The sequence below is a fragment of the Orcinus orca genome, chromosome X (genome assembly GCF_937001465.1).
Source record: "Orcinus orca chromosome X, mOrcOrc1.1, whole genome shotgun sequence".
Classification (NCBI taxonomy): domain Eukaryota; kingdom Metazoa; phylum Chordata; class Mammalia; order Artiodactyla; family Delphinidae; genus Orcinus; species Orcinus orca.
In genome coordinates this window covers 14,324,748-14,347,480 of record NC_064580.1, presented here as the reverse complement: position 1 = coordinate 14,347,480, position 22,733 = coordinate 14,324,748, and the positions used below count along the sequence as shown (strand labels likewise).

The window sequence follows — 22,733 nt, the reverse complement described above, 5'->3', positions numbered from 1 at the left end:
AAGAGAAGCCACCAGCCAAACCCAAATGTGCTACATTCTACAAGACAGAGTCATGAAATGTCATTGCTCAGAATGTCAATGTCGCAAAGAAAAGCTTACAGGAACTATTCCAGATAAAGGAGACTAAAGAGCCATGACGAATAAATTCAATTTGTGATCCTGGGTTGGATCCTGTATCAGGAAAAAACAGAAAGATTCCTACAAATAACATTTTGGGGACAAGTGATGAAATTGGAATATAGGCTTCAGACAAAAGTACTGTATCAGTATTAAATTTCCTGGGACTTCCCTGGTGGTCCAGTGGTTAAGACTTCACCTTCCAATGCAGGGGGTGCAGGTTCGATCCCTGGTCGGGCAGTTAAGATCCCACATGCCTCGCGGCCAAAAAACCAAAACACAAAACAGAAGCAGTATTGTAACAAATTCAATAAAGACTTTTAAAAAAATGGTCCACATCAAAAAAAATCTTAAAAAAAAATTAAATTTCCTAAATTTGAACAACTTATGTCCTTCTATACAATTTTCGAATTTAATACTTCAGTGGAAAACTGCTGAAAACAATATCTTGACTAGATACTCACAGTAAGGCTAAAGAAAAAAGAACCGTCCTGCTATAATCTAGTTAGTGAACGTGTTTCTCACAGGAATGTGAGTTAGCCATTATGAAACTTCTTTATGTGTATACTAGAACTAAACAAATAGATAAATATGAGTTTAAACTATTAAGGCATAAAAGTATGATGTATGCAACCTAATCGCAAATGGTTTAGAATAGATAGATGATAGATAAATGGATGGATGGATGAACGGATAGATATAAAATACATATATGGAGTGAGAGAAAAAAATAAGGCACATGTGGCAAATGTTAAATCTAGGTAAAGAGTGTACAAGATTTCTAGGTACTATTTTTACAACTTTTCCGTCAATTTGAAATTACTACAAAATAAAAAGTCTAGCCTGGGGTCCTTGCCACTGCGTGGCAGAAAACCATCTCCACAACCAGAAATGCCGACACCAGGAAGGAAAGCTTCTGTTGTGTTAAGCCCCTGAAAGTTGGGGTGCACAGATGCTAGCATTACACTAACAAAGATGATAGACTTTTCTGTAACTGATCTTTGCTTCTGATAGGGCACAGATCTACTTTCACTTAATCAAATGTTTATCACACATACTCTAGAAAATGATATGAAATTAATGGATATAGATCAACCAATAAATGGTAAAAATTTAATGGGCAAAAGTCTGAGGAGATATAGGATATGTGCATAGCCTCAAAACACCTCCCGCAAGATGCTTTAAGTATAAGGGAAAACATATTCCCCTCAATTAGTGAAGACGCCAATTTAAACAAGGGATCTTGGTAAATGTCACCATGTAATAAGGCATATTAACATTAGGAAATCCATGATACAATGCGTCATCATGGAAAGGATGAAAAGGATGCATCATCATTTTTCTAGTAACCTTGCCAGAAATGTACAATCTCATTCAAAAAGACTGAGGGACATTCTACAAAATAACTGATCAGTACTCTTCAAAAGTGTCATGAAAGACAAGATTAAGAAACTGTTACAGACTAGATGAGACTTAAGTAAATTCAACATGGGATCCTCGATAGTATCCTGGAATAGAAATAGCCCACCAGTGGAAAAACTGATGAAATTTGAATTAAGGTCTGTAGTTTGGTTAATAATACTGTAGCAATGTTAATTTCCTACTCCTGATAATTGTACTATGAAATATAAGATGTTAACATTAAAGGAGCAGGGGGAGGAATAAAGGGAACTCTGTACTATTTTTTTGCAACTTTTCTAAAAGTCATTTTCCGTAAACTCAACTCTTGGGTGATTGAATGAATATTCCTACTGGATTGAACATACATGTTAACCTCCACTCTCACTCAAAATTCCACTAGAATAATAATATGAGACTTCTTTAAAAAGAAAAAAAAGGCTTAAACCTACAAGCCCAAGAGAAAGGGAAAGAAGAATAAAATCATAGTGGCTAGAAAACAGATGGACATATAGTGACTGCAGGAAGCGGAAAACAAAAAGGTCATTTCATAGAACTGACTCTGGGAAAGGACCCAACTCCCTCTGAGGTGGTAAATACAGCTAGAAGCAGGAATATAACAGTACTTCAAACCTAAGACACCAATATTTCAGGTAGCACTAATAAAACACAGCCAAATAAGATATGATATAATACTTTACCAGTTAGCATTTATCTTAGACTTATTAAATGAGTTATTTTAGACTTAGATTTTTCATTTATTACTCATACATTCACAAAAAGGAAAATAAGCAAAATTAATTGTTCAAGGTTTCCCTAAAACTTCCTCACATTCAGAATAGGACTTTTGTCAATCTTTTTGACTAAGAGTGGTCAATGTCCCTATTTTGCACAGTGTTGTCCTCTGTGCCATCAATAGCATTCAGTGATGCAGTATTTCTTAAAAGAATCCACAAAAAGAAACTGGAACCATTAGTACTCAGCTTTGAAATTATGTAAAGCTAGACTATTTTTTTAATAAATTTATTTATTTGTTTGTTTATTTACTTTTGGATGCTTTGGGTGTTCGTTGCTGTGCGCAGGCTTTGTCTAGTTATGGTGAGCGGGGCTACTCTTCGTTGTGGTGTGCAGGCTTCTCATTGAGGTGGCTTCTCTTGCTGTGGAGCACGGGCTCTAGGTGCGCAGGCTTCAGTAGTTGTGGCACGCGGGCTCAGCAGTTGTGGCGCACCGGCTCAGTAGTTGTGGCACATGGGCTCTAGAGCGCAGGCTCAGTAGTTGGGGCGCACGGGCTTAGTTACTCCGCAGCATGTGGGATCTTCCCGGACCAGGGCTCGAGCCTGTGTCCCCTGAACTGGCAGGTGGGTTCTTAACCACTGCACCACCAGGGAAGTCCAAAGCTAGACTATTTTTGACTCTTGCTTTCAGTTTGCTGCTAAACACTGAGGGAGCATCCAATTTACCACCTTTCTCACTATCCCCATCCCCATCTCCTACCCATTCAGTTCCTAAGAGTTAACAGTGCTCCAATCTAGACTCTAGTATCCTTTCCCAACCCACTAACACACAGTATGCAAGTTTTGATGAAATTTAAGATACCACCAATTGTGAAATGTCCTAAGTTTAAGTGGTGGGGGAAAGGGGAACATGTGCCTCAAAAATAAATAAAACAAATCAACAAAGTGTGGTACTGGTATAATGACAGAAATACAGATCAATGGAATAGAATGGACGGTCCAAACATAAACCCTTATATTTATGGTCAACTGATTTTGGACAAGGGTTCCAAAACCATGCCATGGGAAAAGAATGATGCTAGGACAACTTTGCAACAAATGATACTAGGACAACTGGAGAGCCATATACAAAAGAATGGGAGTTGAACCCCTACCTCATACCACATACAAAAATTAACTCAAAAGGGATCAAAGATCTAAATAAAAGAGCTAAAACTATAAAACTCTTCAAAGAAAACACGGGGGTAAATCTTATGATCTTGGGATTAGGCAATGGTTTCTTAAATAAGATACCAAAAAAAGACGTAACAAAAGCAAAAAGTAAATAACCTCATCAAAATTTTTGAATTTTATGCTTCAAAGGACACCATCAAGAAAGTAAAAAGACAACCCACAGAATGGGAGAAATGTTTAGCAAGTCACTTATCTGACAGGAGACTTGTATCTAGAATATATAAAATACTGAGTTGTAAGAATTCTTTATAAAGACAAATGACCTAATTTAAAAACCAAGGACTTCCCTGGTGGTGCGGTGGTTAAGAATCCGCCTGCCAATGCAGGGGGACATAGGTTCAAGCCCTGATCCGGGAAGATCCCACATGCCGCAGAGCAACTAAGCCCGTGCGCCCCAATTACTGAGCCTGTGCTACAGAGCCCACGAGCCACAACTACTGAGCCTGCATGCCACAACTACTGAAGCCCGTGCGCCGAGAGCCTGTTCTCCGCAACAAGAGAAGCCACCGCAATGAGAAGCCTGCACTTCGCAACGAAGAGTAGCCCCCGCTCGTCACAACTAGAGAAAGCCCGTGCGCAGCAACGGAGATCCCACACAGCCATAAATAAATAAATAAACAAACAAACAAAACAGTGGTGGTTTGAAAAAAATAAAAATAAATAAAAACGGGCAAAGGGCTTAGACATTTCTCTAAAGAAGATATACAAATGGCCAATAAGCATCTGGTATCATCAACATCATTAGTCACCAGTAGAATGCAAATTAAAACCACAATGAAATCCCATTTCTCATCCACTAGGATGGCTATAATCAAAAAGGCAGACAATAGCAAATGTTGGCAAAGATGTAGAGAAATTGAAATCCCTGTATATTGCTGGTGGGAATGTAAAATGGTACAGCACTTTGGGAAAGAGTCTGGCAGTTTCTCAAAAGACTGAACATGGAGTTACTGTGTGACCTAGCAATTCCACTCCTAGGTAATTAACCAAGAGAAATGAAAACATACATCCACACAAAAACTTGTACCAAAATGTTCACAGCAGCATTATTCATAATAACCAAACAGGAGAAATAACCCAAATGTCCATCAGCTGATGAATGGATAAATAAAATGTGGTATGTCCATACAACAGAATATTTCCGGGCCATAAAAAGTACTGGTACATGCTACAACATGGACGAACATTGAAAACACTGGTGGCCTAGATATATTGGGATTGGAGGTGACTGTTAGTGGGTACAGGGTTTCTTTTTGGGGTGGTGAAAACATCCTGGAAACAGGGTGTGGAGAAAAGGGAACCCTCCCACACTGTTGGTGGTAATGTAAAAATTGGTACAGCCACTACAGAAAACAGTATGGAGGTTCCTTAAAAAACGAAAAATAGAGTTACCATATGATCCAGCAATCCCAGTCCTGGGCATATATACAGAAAAGATGAAAACTCTAATTCAAAAAGATACTTGCACCCCAATGTTCATAGCAGCACTATTTACAATAGCCAATACATGAAAGCAACCTAGATGTCCATCAAAAGAGGAATAGAGGACTTCCCTGGTGGTCCAGTAGAGTAAGACTCCACACTCCCAATGCAGGGGGCCCAGGTTCAATCCCTGGTCAGGGAACTAGATCCCACATGCATGCCGCAACTAAGAGTTCGCATGCCACAACTAAGAAGTCTGCATGCCGCAACTAAGACCCGGCGCAGCCTAAATAAATAAATAACACTGACTCCTAGGTAAGATGAGGTATAGATCCAGATGTACAGAGCCTCCCACCAAATGAAATGGAATAAACAAAACTTCAAAAAAAAAAAGAAAGAAAGAGGAATAGATAAAGAAGATGTGGTTTATATATACAGTGGAATATTACTCAACCATAAAAAAGAATGAAATAATGCCATTTGCAGCAATATGGATGGACCTAGAGATTATCATACTAAGTGAAATAAGTCAGACAGAGAAAGACAAATATCATATGACATCACTTATACATGGAATCTTAAAAAATAATATAAATGAACTTATTTATTACATCACTCATATGTGGAATCTAAAAAAATAATACAAATGAACTTATTTACAAAACAGAAACAGATTCACAGACATAGAAAACAAACTTACGGTTACCAGAGGGGAAAGGGGATAGGGAGGGATAAATTAGTTTGGAGTTAAAAGATACACACTACTATATATAAAATAGATAGGGAATTCCCTGGCAGTCCAGTGGTTAGGACTCCACGCTCTCGCTGCCAAGGGCCCAGGTTTAATCTCTGGTAGGATCCCACAACCTGCCAGACACAGCCAAAAAATAAAAGATAAAATAAAATAGATAAATAACAAGGATTTGCTGTATAGCACAGGTAACTATATTCAGAATCTTCTAATAATCTATAATGGAAAAAATTTGAAAAAGTATATAAATATACCTATAACTGAATCACTTTGCTGTACACCTGAAACACCATTGCAAAGCAACTATACGTCAACAACAACAAAAAATATTCTGGAACTAGACAGTGAATATTCTAAAAACTGAATTGTATACTTTAAATGGGTAAGTTGTATGGTATGTGAATTACATCTCAATAAAGCTGTTATTTAAAAATTGGGGAAACGAGAAAAAGGAGAAAACATATTGCTTTAAAATAATTGCACGAATGTTCCAAAGTTGATTATGATGAGTATGTTAAATCCAAAAGGATGAATGTAGAAGATACAATCTTTATCATACAGAGGATTTACTATATTGAAATAGCACAATCAGCGCAGGTGGTTTAGTGAGGATTACTAAAGTATCAAATGTTTATGTTGGCCGATAGCCCAAAAGTAGAAAGCAATATAGTTAGAAATAAATAGAGCTGGGGGAATTACAATTACTGACCTAATGAAGGAAACATATTAACTAGTAAAATGATAAAATTCATTACACTCCCTGATTTGGGAAGGGTTATGAATATCTGTTATGATAAAAACCAATATGGGTATAGAAAGAGAGCTGAAATCGAGTATATTTGAGATATGCCATAGCACAGGAAACTACGCTAGTAAAAACAGTAACAAGTGGAAGAGAGGAAAGTATAATACACACCAAAAGAGAACCTGTACATAAATCCCATCTGCTTTTATTATTCAATACAATCTCCCATTCTAGATGTAGAAGAATAAACAGCAGGGGTTGGCAAACTTCTTCGGTAAATACTCTAGGTCCTATGGGCTATATAGTGTCTGTGAGAACTACTCAGCCCTCCATTCTAGTGCGTATAGGCCACGGACAATATGTAAACATCTGAGTGTGGCTGTGTGCCAAGGAAACTTTGCTTACAGAAACTGAAATTTGAATTTCACACAATTTGCATGTGTCATGAAACATTATTTTTATTTTTTCCCAACACTTTAAAAATTTACCCTTCTTAGCTCATAAGCCATACAAAAAAATATAGGCAACAGGATGGATTTGGCCCATGGGCTGTGTTTGGCCATCCCCTGGCAGAAGAATGCTTTCAGTATCAGAAACACTTCAACACACTGGTAAGCAAGAAGGAGCAATCAAGTCTTACATAGCACAGTACTTACTCACCAGAAACCAAAAGGCATACTAATAAGTATGCCACATCTGGAAAACAGCGACAAAAACCTTTCAGAATGTTTATGGGAATTAAGTGAGTTAATACACAAAAAAAGTTCTAAGAATAGTACTGGGTACCCAGCAAGCCATTCACCAACTATTTCTGATATCATCAGCAAAAACATATTCATACTGACTCCAAGAGAAAATACAAAGGTAATGATTCCATTTCTGTAGTAGTACAATGCATATGAGAATTAGAGCAATAACTTTCAAGGCTAAAACTCCAAGCCATGGTATTTCTTGAGAGTCTAAAATTCTCAAAACTAGAGTAAACTTTATTTCAGCACTAGGAAGCTGTTATTTACATATAAGACAAATTTCTAGAAGGAAGGTGAGAGGATGACAAATGTTTGAGAGTTACCACTAAGAAATTGCCCAAAGGATTTTTTTCAAGTAAAATTCAGGATTAGGGTCAAGAGTCCATCCTTGGCTACACATGAAACCAATGCTAAAACCAGCAGAGGAAACTGACTTTCATCAAGAATCTGTTCCATTTAAGAACCTGCAAGAAATGAGTATTTGATCAGCAGCTCAGAACTCATCTAGTCCACCTGACCATGTGCCACATTTGGATTTATAAGGACAAGGCACTTAGGAAGAACCATTTGTTGAAGAATGAGAGAATTATACTACTTGCCCCCCACTCAATCCTGTGTTGCACACCGTGTAGCATCAACAGAAAAAATAGAGAAGACATTTCCTTATCACCATGAGAGGTGGCTTCAATCATATTTACCTGACATGCAAAGAAAGACATAATTCACAATACAGAGCACCACTACCTGCCCTTTACAGATTAAATTGCATTTTGAGAGAGAAGAGCAAATCAATACTCATTTCTATTTCACAACCTTAAACAATGGAATGCTGACAAAGCACCCTGCTAAACATTCACCCAACCACCTGTCACCAACATCACCCTCGACACAAAAGGCTATTTTTATGTAGTACACTACTGAGGTAGGTAATATCCCATTGCCATGGCAACAAGTTTTCCAGAAGATATGCTAGCCCATGAAGAATGCAAAAAAAAACCAAGCTATTTCTTTGCGTTTGAGTTTACTTTGCAGTATATGAGGAGGATTCTACGTCTTTTAACAGCCTTGGTTTGCTCAACAGGGCCTTGGTGAGTTTGAGCAATGCACAGAGAAATCCTGAGTCCGCACGCACGTGCGTGCAGACAGACAGACAGACAGACACACACACACACACACACACACACACACACAGCTATTTTGGGATGAGGAAGAATCCCTACAGGAATCCTATCCTTCAGGGAAAGAAAAAAGCCAAACTAACACGAGGCCATATCCCTAAATATTATAATACACTTTCCACTCCCCTGAAATAACTCATCTCCAGTTCTAGGGTGCCGTTCCCACCATGTGCAGCCAGTCCTCACAGAAGCTCCCAGAGGCTCCATGGCTGCATGTTTGTTTCCCGGTGCCCTGAACAAGAACAAACACTGCAACCGGTGGAAATGCCTGCCCCACTCTGATCGAAAAGCACCCACTCGTACACACCCCCATAGCCTCAAGGCCTCCCGGGAGAAGTGAGAAGAAGCCCTCTCAGCCCTCCTGGAGGGCAGGGCAGCAGGCCGGCCCATCGCGAGTGGACTCCCACTCTCCCCACACTGGCTGTGCCCCCTTCTCCCGAGGATCCAGGGCTCTGGGTCCCAGCCCAACTGGCACCCTGAGCTGGCTCTTCCTCCATCCGTCCCCCAGAGCCCCCTCCAGCCCCTCGGCCCACACTCTGCGCAAGAGGCCAGCCTCCGTGAGCTTCCACATGCAGGCTCCCATGCCTCCGGCCTCCAGCACGGCAGCCAGCAGGGGACAGAGCCAGTCACTTGTCCCTCAGCTCCCACCCCACGCCCTCCTGGCCACGGGGCTGCCAATGACCATGCCCTTCCAGACCACTGTTCCTGCAGGCGAAGTACCCTTCGCAGCCCTGACAGCAACATTCCCACCCCTGGCCCCTCAGAACCAGGGAGGCCGAGGCCGCCAGCCACCACTGCGCTCCACGCCTCCGCGCTCCCGCTCTCAGTCAACCTCTGGGCACACCACGCCTGAGGGACCCTGAGAACCCCAACTGCTGATGGCTTCCTTGGCCTCAAAGTTGAATCGGCCTGGCCCCGAGACTGTCCCATGTTCTGCTTCACCCTACCACAGAAGCACCTCAGAAACGGTCCAAACCCTACTCAGACACGTGCCCACATGATCACCGCTTCAAGCGAGAACTCCCACACTTAGACAGAACTGCCATGGAAGCAACAGCCTCTCCACTGAGAGGTCATCAGGAAACCCCCCTTTCTTTTTTAGTTTGCCTCTTTAACAAAGACGGAATTCCATAACACAACACTGTAAATTAACTATATTTCAATAAAATGAATTTTTAAAACTTTTTTTTAATTTAAAAATAAAAACAAAGACTGAATTCCAACCCAGATAATTCTTTAAAGGACTACTAGAAGTCACTTGTCTACGTGACTGTGGACAAGTTACTGAACCTCTGCGCCTCTGTTTTGTTTTCTTCGAACTGAGGATGATAATACCTAACCTCGTGGCTTGGTTGTGAGAGTTAAATGACATGAGCGCTCTACAAGTTATAGGACAAGGCCAAGTACATGGTAATCAGTTAATAAATGGTAGCTGCTACCATGATTGTATATATGTAGACACCATATATCTACAACCAGAGTAGATTTTGCCCCAGGGGCATTTGGCAATGTGTGAAAACATTTTTGTGGTTTATTTTTTAAAGGTTGCTTCTCTTTTTTTATTTTTATTTTTTAATATTTATTTATTTGGCTGCGCCAGGTCTTAATTGCGCACATGGGATCTTCGTTGCGGCATGCGGGATCTTTTTGTTGTTCTTGTTGTGGCATGCGGGCTCTTAGCCGTGGCATGTGGGATCTGCTTCCCTGACCAGGGATCGAACCCAGGCCCGCTGCAACGGGAGCGTGGAGTCTTAGCCACTGGACCACCAGGGAAGTCCCTGGAAACATTTTGGTTGTAACAACTGGGGAAGGGACAGATACTAACATCTAGTGAGTAGAGCCCAGGGATGCTGCTAGACATCCTACAATGCATAGGACAGCTTCACTGTAAAGAATGATCTGGCCCAAAGTGTCAATAGTGCTGAGGTGGAGAAACCCTGATCTAGAACAAAGAATAAGTTAAAAGAAGCTAAACATCCACGTGCTAATTTCACTGCTTCACTTCCATTGCCATCTCTCAGTAATAGGACCATAAAACCACCAGAGCGTATGCAAAGGACAGGAGTTAAAACATTTTTAAATAATTTTAAAGAGAGCCTAAAAAAAAAAACAAACTCAAAAGGCAAGCACATCAAACATCTCCTGGGGCAAAAAGCTGTTCGTGTATAATCATCTGTTTTTCACAAGGCTGACCCTGAACTAAGGGAGAAACAAAGAGATCACTGTATTAAATATGTTCTTTTGAAGGCATCAGGGGCAAACATTATGCATTTAAGAAAGCCTGCTTTGAAAAAAACAAACAATTCTTAATTGCTGGCATTTATGGGATTTACTTCAATTAGTCAGTAAATTAACACAGGTGAAACACTTAATTACCCCCAGGAGGCTGAACAAAAATATTTTTCTGTAAACTGAGGGCAAAGTGTTACAAATGAATTAAGTCAAAGCAAATATTTACTACTAGCCTAATATTAATAGCCTCTCCTGGTCCTGAATTAAATTATGAGGATAGCTGAGTTTCTCCAGTCTGTAAAAATCACTTTTTCCTATAAGTCCATGTTCTAGCCAGCCTCTGAAGTAGAGATAATAGTGGTAAATAAAACAGGCCCAATAGCCAGCTGGCGCGTGCTCCAGAGGGGCTCTCTGGAGTGAAGTGAGATTGAGAGGGCCAGACAGAAAGGTCAAGAGCAGAGAGGGTTCAGAGCTGGAACTGCAGCACGGACTTGAGGGTGAGGTCCTGGAGGAAGCAGCTGAGCATCCATTCACTCTGGGCTTCCTTCCCCCTTACAGGACAGACAGGGGAGGAGGGGGGAACAAGAGCCTTATGGAATCTCATTCCTGACCCAGACTTGCCAGCACTGCTGCTACCATTCTGACTTTGGAAACAATTAGCTACGTAGAACTGGAATTTCTAGACACCTCACAAGTCTTCCAAGCAGGGCTTCTTAACCACTTTTGTGCTTTGGACCCCCCTTGGGCAGCCTGCATTGACCTCTTCTCAGAATAAATTTAAATGCATAAAAGTAAACACTTAAAATACACAGGATTACTGTATAGCACAGGGAACTCTACTCAATGCTCTGTGGTGATCTAAATGGGAAGGAAATCCAAAAAAGAGGGGATATATGTATACGTAGAGCTGATTCACTTTGCTGTACAAAAGAAACTAACACAATATTGTAAAGCAACTATACTCTAACAAAAAATTTTTTTAAAATATACAGGATTATTGGGAATTGCCTGGCAGTCCAGTGGTTAGGACTCGGCACTCTCACTCACAGGGCCCAGGTTCGATCCCTGGTTGAGGAACTAAGATGCTGCAAGCCGAGCAGCGTGACCAAAAATAAAATACACAGGACTGTAAACAAAATATATTGAACTTCAGCTATCAAATATTTAAAAAAACAAGTTTGTGGTGGAAATACATGTGTTTATTAACACAATGATAAGATCAGTCAGTGTCTACAGCAGGGGTCCCCAACCCCCGGGTTCCTATTAGGAACCAGGCCACACAGCAGGTGAGTGGCCTGCAAGCAACTGAAGCTTCATCTGCTGCTCCCCGTCACTTGCATTACTGCCTGAGCCATCCCCCACCCACCCCCAGAAAAACTGTCTTCCACAAAACCAGTCCCTGGGGCTTCCCTGGTGGCGCAGTGGCTGAGAGTCCGCCTGCCAATGCAGGGGATACGGGTTCGTTCCCCTGTCCGGGAAGATCCCACATGCCGCGGAGCGGCTGGGCCCGTGAGCCATGGCCGCTGAGCCTGCGTGTCTGGAGCCTGTGCTCCGCAACGGGAGAGGCCACAACAGTGAGAGGCCACAACAGTGAGAGGCCCGCGTACCGCAAAAAAATAAATAAATAAAATTTAAAATAAAAGTTCTATTTCTATAAGTGATCAAGTCACAGGAATTGCTAATGCTACTGTGGTTTATTGCCTACAATGCATAATAGAAGGAAATGCTCAATATCAGTTAGGGGTCAGTAAAAAGAAAACTGTATTTTTTCCCCACATCTAAATTCAAAGACCCCTGAGAGCTGGACCCAGGTTAAAAAGGCCTGCTTTATTCTGTGCAGGAGTGAGCATGCACAGCATTCACATCTGCTTTTCCACTTTTTTTCCCGCCTCCTACTAGTTAAGAGGAAAAACAAATTGTCTAAAGACTAAAATTGAAAATAATGCCTAAGAAGATATTTGCCAGTCCTACTTGGCATAAGAAAATGAATTATGCATGAAAATGTTTTTTTAAAGACAAAGAAATTTGACATGAGTGGCTGAGCAAAAACATATCTATTCTGACCCCTCAAAGCTAACCAGAATAATTTTCTGCTTCAGAAAACTCTGGAAGGCAAGTGTGGTAGAAAGATCCTAAGATGACCCCCCTTCCAAAAATTCTCACCTCCTGGTAATCTGTGCTTTTTTATAATCCTCTCCCCTTGAGTGCAGGCAGAACCGGTGACTTGCTTTGAACCAAGAGAATATGGCAAGGTGATGGGATGTCGCTCATCTAAGGCGACTGGAGAAAGTGAATCTCCTGCTGGCCTTAAAGAAGCAAACAGTCATGTTGTGAACTGCCTATGGAGAGGGCCATGTGGCAGGGAACTGCGGGTGGCCTCTAGGAGCTGAGGGCTCCAGTCCTAAAATCACAAGGCACTGAATTCTACCAACAACCATGTGAGCTTAGAAGAGGTCCCCAGATGCAAAGAGGAAGGCCACCTGGCCAATGCCTTGATTTCAGCTTTGTGAAACCCTGAGCTGAAGACCCAGTTAAGCCATAGAAACAATTAGTAACAAATATGTGTTGTATTAAGCTGCAATTTACATTTCTGGAAATTCATTCCAGAGCAATAAATAACTAGTGCAGTAACCAAAAGACTGGGTGACCTACCATCCAAGTTTGCCTAGGACTGTCTTGGTTTGAAAACGGAAAGTACCATGCCCTAAGAAACAACTCAGTTCTGAGCAACCCAGGTTGGCTGGTTGCTGCTATGGTCTGAATATGTATGTCCTCCCAAAATTCCTATGTTGAAATCCTAATGCTCAGTGTGATAGTATTAGAAAGTGAGGCCTTTGGGAAGCGCTTAGGCCATGAGGGTGGAGCCCTCATGAATGGGATTACTACCTTATAAAAGAGGCTCCAGAGAGATCCCTAGCCTTTCCCACCATGCGAGGACACAGTGAGAAGTCACGGGCTATGAACCGAGAAGGGAACTCTCACCAGAAGGCAACCACGCTGGCACCTTAGTCTTGGACTTCCAGCCTCAAAAACTGTCAGAAATAATTGTCTGTTGTCTATAAGCCACCCAGTCTGTAGTATTTTGTTATAGCAGCCAGAATGGACTAAGGCAGTCGCCCACTAATAGACGTGTACTGAATAATATAAATACAAAATACTAGACCCTTTGCCTATAGGAAACAAACAGAAAGTTTGAAAAAACCTGGAAAGGAACCAAACCCTCTTTTAAAAGTTACCAATAATTAGCAAAACAACTCAAGGGAATTCCCTGGCGGTCCAGTGGATAGGACTCCAGGCTTCCACTGCCAGGGAAGGGGGGGGTGTCAATCCCCAATGGGGAACTAAGATCTCGTAAGCCGTGTGGCACAGCCTTTAAAAAAAAAACCTCAAGATTTCCTCAAAACCAATTTTCTATACCCTTAAAGTAGAGCATTCCCCAGTTATGTGTGGGAAACTAGGACAATGTTCAAATCCATCTTGTATTTCTAGTCTTCACGTTGTTTTTCAATCTCCCTATTGGTTGCCCCAGATGATTTATTTTAAATCAGTACTCAAAAATCATTACCTTAAAGACTGGCAATGGCTCAATGATATGAAACCATCATTCACTCTTTTTTTTTTTGCGGTACGTGGGCCTCTCACTGTTGCGGCCTCTCCCATTGCGGAGCACAGGCTCCGGACGCACAGGCTCAGCGGCCATGGCGCACGGGCCCAGCCGCTCCGCGGCATGTGGGATCTTCCCAGACCGGGGCACGAACCCGTGTCCCCCGTATCGGCAGGCGGACTCTTAACCACTGTGCCACCAGGGAAGCCCCCCATCATTCACTCTTGCCATTTAACCATAAGCCACAGGTATTAAACCCATGCATGTTCCCATCCCCTCTGACCATCCCCAGGTTCCCTCCTTAAAGATAAACCCTATGGAATCATATGATGTCTGAGACTTGCTTCAGGATAAAAGAGGGGGCAAGGAACAAGGTAGGAATGCAGATGGAATGGAACTGACCGAGTATTGATGGTTGTTGAGCAGGGGTGGCAAGTGCAGAGGAGTTTAATGTATTAGTCTGTTTGCTTGTTTCCATTTTTTAAAAAATTAGAAAAAAGCAAGCCTATGAAACCCTAATCAATTAACTGTCCTGTAACAGTATCAAGAATACCAGTGTGCTTTCTCTATCTACGAAGGCATTTTGAATGTTTGTACATGTTTAGAACAGTTCCCTAGTCATGTAACATTCTATATATATATATTTTAAAAAATGCCACCTACTTTCCATAAGCATAAAGGTCTCTACAGCCATTGGGACTTGCCTGGTGGCACAGTGGTTAAGAATCCGCCTGCCAATGCAGGGGACAAGGGTTCAAGCCCTGATCTGGGAAGATCCCACATGCCGTGGAACAACTAAGCCCGTGTGGAACAACTACTGAGCCTGCGCTCTAGAACCTGCGAGCCACAACTACTGAAGCCCACGTGCTGCAACTACTGAAGCCTGTGTGCCTACAGCCCGTGCTCCACAACAAAGAGAAGCCAAGGCAACGAGAAGCCCGCGCACCGCAACAAAGAGTAGCCCCTGCTCGCCGCAACTAGAGAAAGCCCGCACACAGCAACGAAGACCCAATGCAGCCAAAAATAAATAAAAATAAATAAATTTATTAATAAATAAATAAACGAGGCATTGTAAGAGCAGGTAATGAAGATTTTTTAAAAAGAAACATAAATGAACTACAGCTACCTGTGTCAACAAGGGCGAACCTCAAAAACAAAAGAATGAGAGGAAAAGCAAGTTGCGGAAGGTTACAGAGTACTATACTCCTCCTTCTGAGTTGAAAAGCCATACAAAACAATTTATCATTTTAGTGACACATGTGTATATATATACATGTATGTACACACTATATATATATATATATATATACACACACACACACATATAGCTATAATAAAAGTACAAAAACTTTTCAAATCATGCACACCAAATTCAGGACAGTAGTAACCTCTGAGGTGAGCAAGAAGGGGAATGGGACCAGAGAAGGGATCACAGGAAACTTTCACACTAACTGGGCTGTTTTACTTCTCATGCTGAGTAGTGGGTACACACTTATTGTTGGGTAGTCCTCTAGTTTTACACACCAGAAATATTTTTTATAAGAGTTATTAACAAGGTACTATTAGCAAATGTCCTCCTTTTAACCAGACAATGGTATGACTCTGGAACTTCCTTTATCTGCTGGCATTCATTCTCTTTTACAAAAAAAGAACACTCTTTATCTCAAAAGCACATATTCCAAGTTACCCTTTTAGCATGCTGGCCTCTATCTCCCTAAAGCATATGCTACAAAGGGATATGATATAAAGATGTAAAAACAGAAAACTGTTTCATTTGCATTAAAAAAATAGTTCTGGCTAATAATCCAACAACTGGAAAAAGTTCACAAGAATTTTGTCTTTTGCCTATAGTTGTTTTTAACGATTAAACAGTTGGGTCAAAGAATTACAAGAAAACCCTTAAATATGAGTTCTTCCCAAAGGTGAGTCCGTGCGCAGGAATTTTTAAAATATCCTCTACTTCTCCTAGCTTTGTTTTACTTCTTTTCCTCAATCAAAGCCACTCAAACAATCAGACATTACTTACTGGCTTTTTTCCCATTCAATGATTTCCCCTGATAATACGAAATCAACAGTGTTTCATAACTATTTCCCTTAAAGTCTAAGAGTTAACTGTCAAGTCAGCGAAAGACAAATAACGTATGTATGATCTCACTTTTATGTGGAATCTAAAAACAAACAAACCAACAAAAAACTGGAACTCATAGATACAGAGAACAGATTAGTAGTTGCCAGAGGTGGGGGTGAGTGAAATGGGTGAAGGTGGTCAAAAGGCACAAACTTCCACTTATGGGACCTCCCTGGTGGTCCAGTTAGTAAGACTCCACCCTCCCAATGCAGGGGGCCCGGGTTCGATCCCTGGTTGGAGAACTAGATCCCACATGCATGCCCCAAATAAGAAGTCCACATGCCACAGCTGAAGATGCCGCATGCTGCAACAAAGGATCCTACATGCTGCAATGAAGATCCCGCATGCCGAAACTAAGACCTGGCACAGCCAAAATAAATAAATATTTTAAAAAAAAACTTCCAGTTATAAAATAAGTAAGTCCTGGGGATGTCATGTATAGCATGGTGACTAAAATTGATAATACTGTATTATGTCTGTGAAAGATGTTGAAAGTAAATCATAAAAGTTCTCATCACAAGAGAGAAATTTTTGTTAACTATGTTTGCTGATGGATATCAGCTAGACTTACTGTGATGATCATTTCGCAACACATACAAATATTGAATCATTATGTTATATACCTGAAACTAATACATCATATGTCAATTATATCTCAATAAAAAATATTATCTGAAAACAGTTAACCATATAAAAATGAAAACTGGGGGCTTCCCTGGTGGCACAGTGGTTGAGAGTCCGCCTGCCGATGCAGGGGACACGGGTTCGTGCCCCAGTCCGGGAGGATCCCACATGCCACGGAGCGGCTAGGCCCGTGAGCCATGGCCGCTGAGCCTGCGCGTCCGGAGCCTGTGCATTCTCAAAGACTAAGACACCATCCTGAAAGACAGATATTATAAAGGAGTCTATATAGTTTGTTAATTCATTACATCAAGCAGAAAACTTGCCAGTTTAAGGTAGACACTTTTGTTCTAGCTGTTATATTTTCTTACTCAAACCCTAAAAAATAAAAACATTTGCACTGCGGGACTTCCTTGGCGATCCAGTGGTTAGGACTCAGCACTTTCACTGCCAAGAGCCCGGGTTCGATCCCTGGTCAGGGAACTAAGATCCCACAAGCCCTGTGGCAAGCACGCAAGAAATAAATAAATAAATAAAACATCTGCTTTGGAATGTAAGCTCTGTGAGGACAGGGGTTTGTGTTTGATTCACAGCTGTAACCTCAACATCTAGAACAGTGCCTGATGCACAAAAGAAACCAGATACCTCAAATACACATCCAACCCAAGTCTATGCATTCTAGTAAAAGGCTGGCCTTTCAATACCAATGAAATACTTCACAACCTGGGAAACCAATCACTCTAACATCTATAGCTCTTTGTCTTGAAGTATTAAACAAAAACTATTTACCTGTTTCTCAGACATCCATATTTACTTTTTCTAATTTCAGTGTTTTACTCTAACATTTTTGTACCTAGTACTAGAATCCTGTTTTAAAATAAATCATGACTTCCCTGGTGGCACAGTGGTTGGGAATCCGCCTGCCAATGCAGGGAACACAGGTTCGAGCCCTGGTCCGGGAAGATCCCACATGCCACGGAGCAACTAAGCCCGTGAGCCACAACGACTAAGCCCACGTGCCACAACTAGTGGAGCCCATGCACCTAGAGCCCATGCTCCGCAACAGGAGAAGCCACCGCGATGAGAAGCCCACACACCACAACGAAGAGTAGCCCCACTTCGCTGCAACTAGAGAAAGCCCACGCGCAGCAACGAAGACCCAACACAGCCATAAATAAATAAGTAAATAATAAAATTTATTACAAAATAATAAAATAAAATACATCAACACCTCTCTATAAAGAGACCAAAACGCCTTTCAAAATAAGCTATTATGATGCACTAAAATATAATCCAAGACAGAAAATAAGCATATGGAAAGATCCTAAACATCATATGTCTCTAGGGAATTGCAAATTACATCAACAAGATACCACTATATACCTATGAGAATGGTGAAAATCTAGAACACTGACAACACCACAAGTTGATAAGGATATAGAGCAAGAGGACCTCTCATTCATTCCGGGGGGGATTGCAAATGGTACAGCCACTCTGGAAGACAGCTTGGCAGTTTCTTACAAAACTAAACTCACTCCTACCATATGATCCAACAATCACACTTACTGGTATCTACCCAAAGGGGTTGAAAACTTAAATGCACACAGATGCTTACAGCAACTGTATCCATAACTGCCAAAACTTGAAAGCAAGCAAAATGTCCTCCAGTATGTGAATGGATAAATTGTGGTACATCCAGACAATGGAATATTATTCAGCACTAACAAGAAATAAGCCATCAAGCTATGAAAAAACATGGAGGAATCTTAAGTGCATACTACTAAATGAAAGAAGCCAATCTGAAAAGATTACATACTGTGTGATTCCAACTATACGACATTTTGGAAAAAGGCAAAACTCTGGAAACAGTGAAAAAGATCAGTGGTTGCCAGGGTTTGGGAGTAAGAATAAGGGATGAATAAGTAGGGCACAGAGGATTTTTAGGGCAGTGAAACTACTCTGTATGATACTACAATGATGGATACATGTCATTATACATTTGTCCAAAACCAAAGAATGTACATCACCAAGAATGAACCATAATGTAAACTATGGACTCTGGGTGATTACAATATACCAATGCAGGTTCACCAATTGTAAAAAATGTACCCCTCTGGTGGGGCGTTGATAATGGGGGAGGCTGGGCATGTGTGGGGCAGGGTGTATATGGGAACTCTGTGTACCTTCCCCTCAATTTTGCTGTGAACCTAAAACTGGTCTGAAAAGATAAAGTCTATTAAAAATATATATATATATGTATTTCAACTGAAAACAAAATCCCTAAGATAACTCACTTCCATAACAAAGTAATAGGTATAGTGGTTTATTTTTATTCCAAGGAGGAGACAAAGTAAAGTATTTTTATAGAACATTTGCTTCAGGTAAGATTTTCAACCTTCCTGGAACATTATGGTAATCTTAACTGTATGCTTATTAAAAAGAAAAAAAAATCTGTTACCATAGAAACTACCAGGGCTAGTTAATGACTCCATGACTTGGGCAGTTATACCTGTTGGGTCACTTAATTAAACTTACAGGTTCCTGTTTAACAGAGAAAGGCTAAAAACATCTACATCTGTTTAAAGAAAGGCTACAACACTCATGGGGTAGTGCAAATCAGGATAAATGGAGTGCACATGTGTACTGGGAGTACACACACCCAGACACACCACACCACACACCACCAAAGTGGTCAGTAAAAATTAGGTGGCTGCCGGCTGCTGGCTTTGGTTTGAATCTCTTCTGATTACATTTCTCTGTCCAGGATGACTTTGATGTTCATGTCCACCTGTACGAAGAATATTGGGTTACTGCACTGCGTTAAGTTAATGGGGAAAGGATATATTTTGTTTTGCTGGGCTGAATAAGGGAGCTTTAAAGCTCTGAGAGATTTACTACAAGCAATATTCTAGGGATGTCCCCTTTTGCCAGCATCTTTTGCAAGCAGGTTTCAACTAGATATCAAGAATATAATCTCATCCATACAATGGCACTGTGCCTTGAGTTCTTTTTAAATCTTAAACACCTCAAGGGAGCATAAGTTCTAACACCAGGAAAGCCCCCTCCCCAAGTCCGTAGGAGAAGTCAACCAACATAATTCATATTTAATATGCCCACCATCTCTTATCACACTCCATATATTACTGACAACAAAATAAGCCTTAACAGGTGCCCAGCTGTCACTTACTTGCTGTGTGGCCTCAGTCACTTACTCCTCTTTCAGTTGAGAAATAGCAACAGCATTTAATAAATTTATTATGCTTGGGAGTATTCTGAGGGCCTCATGTAATAGCTGTGGTTTGTGTTTTAAAATATTGACTTTTCCTCTACCTGGTCTAGCTTAACTGCTCAACAGCAGAGGCTGAACTGTCTCCATAGCAAGGACTTCTTAAGGGACAAACAGCCATGTTAAGGTCTGTGAATACTAATTATATTTTCAGAAATCTTGAATTCTGAAAAGTGAGAGATTACAGGGTGGCTAAAGTTATGCTCACGAACAGACAGAATGTATGCACGCCCCAGAAGTATAAAATGCAGTCAAGTGATTAAAAAAAGTCTACACACACAATGATATTATAAGTGAACCATAAAACCCTCAATACTCCTTTGGAACTGGATTTTAAAATACCACTCCCCACTTGAAATATACAACTGATGTTAACGTTCATACTGACTCCAGCTTTTAAGAAAAGGTTCATTTCACATTTGGGGCCTGATATTAAGAATCACCAGGCTTCCCTGGTAGTTCAGTAGTTAAGAATCCGCCTGCCAATGCAAGGGACACAGGTTCGAGCCCTGGTCTGGGAAGATCCCACATGCCGCGCAGCAACTAAGCCCGTGCGCCACAACTACTGAGCCTGCGCTCTACAGCCCGTGAGCCACAACTACTAAGCCCATGCTCCACAATTACTGAAGCCCGAGTGCCTAGAGCCGATGCTCTGCAACGAAGAGTAGCCCCCGCTCACAGCAACTACAGAAAGCCCGCATGCAGCAACAAAGACCCAATGCACCCAAAAATAATTTTTTAATAGTCATTAATTCTAAAAAAAAAAAAAAAAGGAAAGCACAAAACAAAAACAGTATCTACTGCGCATCATCCGCCTCCTTTTTCAGGTACGGAGCAGCCAAAAGGATGTAGCTATGACACAATTACTTTGTAATTCTATTTCAAGTCCAAATAATGATAAGATGGGAAAATACAACTGTCCCCCACGGTGGACGTCTGGGGTCACCTCTAGCCCTAAATAGGGAGCTTGTCTCTGCCTTGACAGACGTCCTCTTGCAGCCCTGTGTCCCTGTTCTGCAATTTGTCATTAGGCTTTCCAGTTTAATGCTAATATGCAGAAATATGTTACTGGGCAAATATATATAGTAGATATGTATATATTACAAGTAGTATATAAAGCGGACAACATTCAGTGGTGGGCCCCCGGCCCTACAAACACACACCCTTCAAGTTCCAATCCTGCAAGCGCCCACCCACCCAGGAGAGGGAAGGGCAGGAGCCTCGAGCAGAGGTTAAGCCAGACATCAGCCAAAACAAACACCACTTCCAGAACAAGGCAAACTTTGGGTCTGGACGGCTGCAGAGCCCCAGAAACGGCCGGGGAGGGGAGGGAGTGTCCGTCAGCCTCAGGGGAGGAAGATGAGGAGCGCACCCAGCACTGCTGAGCTGCAGAGGAGGCTGGTGTCCCCTGGGGGACAAGGGCGTCGCCGCCATTCCCGGCTGCGAAGCCCCTCTCCGCAACCTGGCCAAGGCCTCCGGGTGCCTGTCGGCAGCCCTGTCGCCCCACCCCGCCCCCCTGTCCCCGTAGAAATGGTCCCCACAGACCCACAGGGGCAGGGGCGCGGGGACCTACCTGGTGCAGCGTCTCGGCGGGCAGCTGCGACGCCCGGAACAGGTCGGCCACGGGGCCCGAGGCTGCGGTGGCCGCGCCGGGGGCGGCCCTGGCGGCCTCAGGGGGCCCGGACCCGGGGCCCCCGCCTGCGGCGCCGGCGCAGCGCGCGAAGAGCTCAGAGTAGCACTGCTGCTCGCCCTCGCTCAGCAGCAGCGGCGGTCCAGAGCCGCAGCCCCCGCTTGCTGCCGCCTCCATAGAGCCTGAAAGGGGGCCCAGCGGAGCACCGTCCCCGGTTGAGGCGCCGCCGCCTTCACCACAGCCTCCGCCGCTTCAGCCTCGGCCTTGGCCGCCGCCGCCCCGACGCCCCGCAGCTGCCGCGCGGCCGCTTCCTCCCGGCGCGCGCCGGCCCCGCCCCCGGACTTGAATGTTGTGCCTCCGCCGCGCGGCACATGGAGACAGGCGCGGCGCGGCCCAATCACGGCCTGGGATCGCACCCCGGCCCCGCCCCTCCCCGCCCCGCCCCGTGCGCGTCGGGCCAGGTAAGTAACTCCGCGCGCCTCCCGCCTTACGGACGGTCACCTGCTCAGCCCGCGCTGCAGAGTCTAGAGGGCAGGAGCCAGCGCTGTTCCGCGTCCACCCTGCGCGAGAGGGGCATCTTTGGCCCTTCTCCCTGGCCGGGAAGGGGAACATCTAGACCCACCTGCAGAATGGTGCTTTTCATGGGGCGGGAAAGGCTGTGGTGTTTTCTCCCTAGGACGCTGGAGCAAGTGTAGTGCCCACGACACGCCGTGCCCTTCCCAGAAAGGGACGAGGCATGGGAAATTAGGCTTCGCTTTTTCCATGACAGTACCCCTTTTGTCCTGAAAAGCTGGAGGGCAGAGATCTCCATACGAACCAGGGTCCCATTGACTCCTATAGTGTTCTAGGTGGCGACGGGGTTAGGCCACTTTCTCAGGCAAGGCTCAAACCTGGAGTTGAGCCTT

The 22,733-nt window shown here is 42.8% G+C and overlaps 1 protein-coding gene across 7 annotated transcripts in view; it reads right to left on the bottom strand.

Moving 5' to 3' along the window:
* Positions 1-22,157, bottom strand: part of REPS2 (RALBP1 associated Eps domain containing 2) — a 223,933-nt gene extending 201,776 nt beyond the window's left edge. For all 7 annotated transcript variants that reach the window (XM_012532959.3, XM_033427890.2, XM_033427889.2 and 4 more), the window contains exon 1: positions 21,772-22,157. In XM_012532959.3, coding sequence (XP_012388413.2) covers positions 21,772-22,005 — 234 coding nt within the window. In that variant the 5' untranslated portion in view covers positions 22,006-22,157. The remainder of the gene's footprint in view (positions 1-21,771) is intronic.
* Positions 22,158-22,733: the final 576 nt, after the last annotated feature.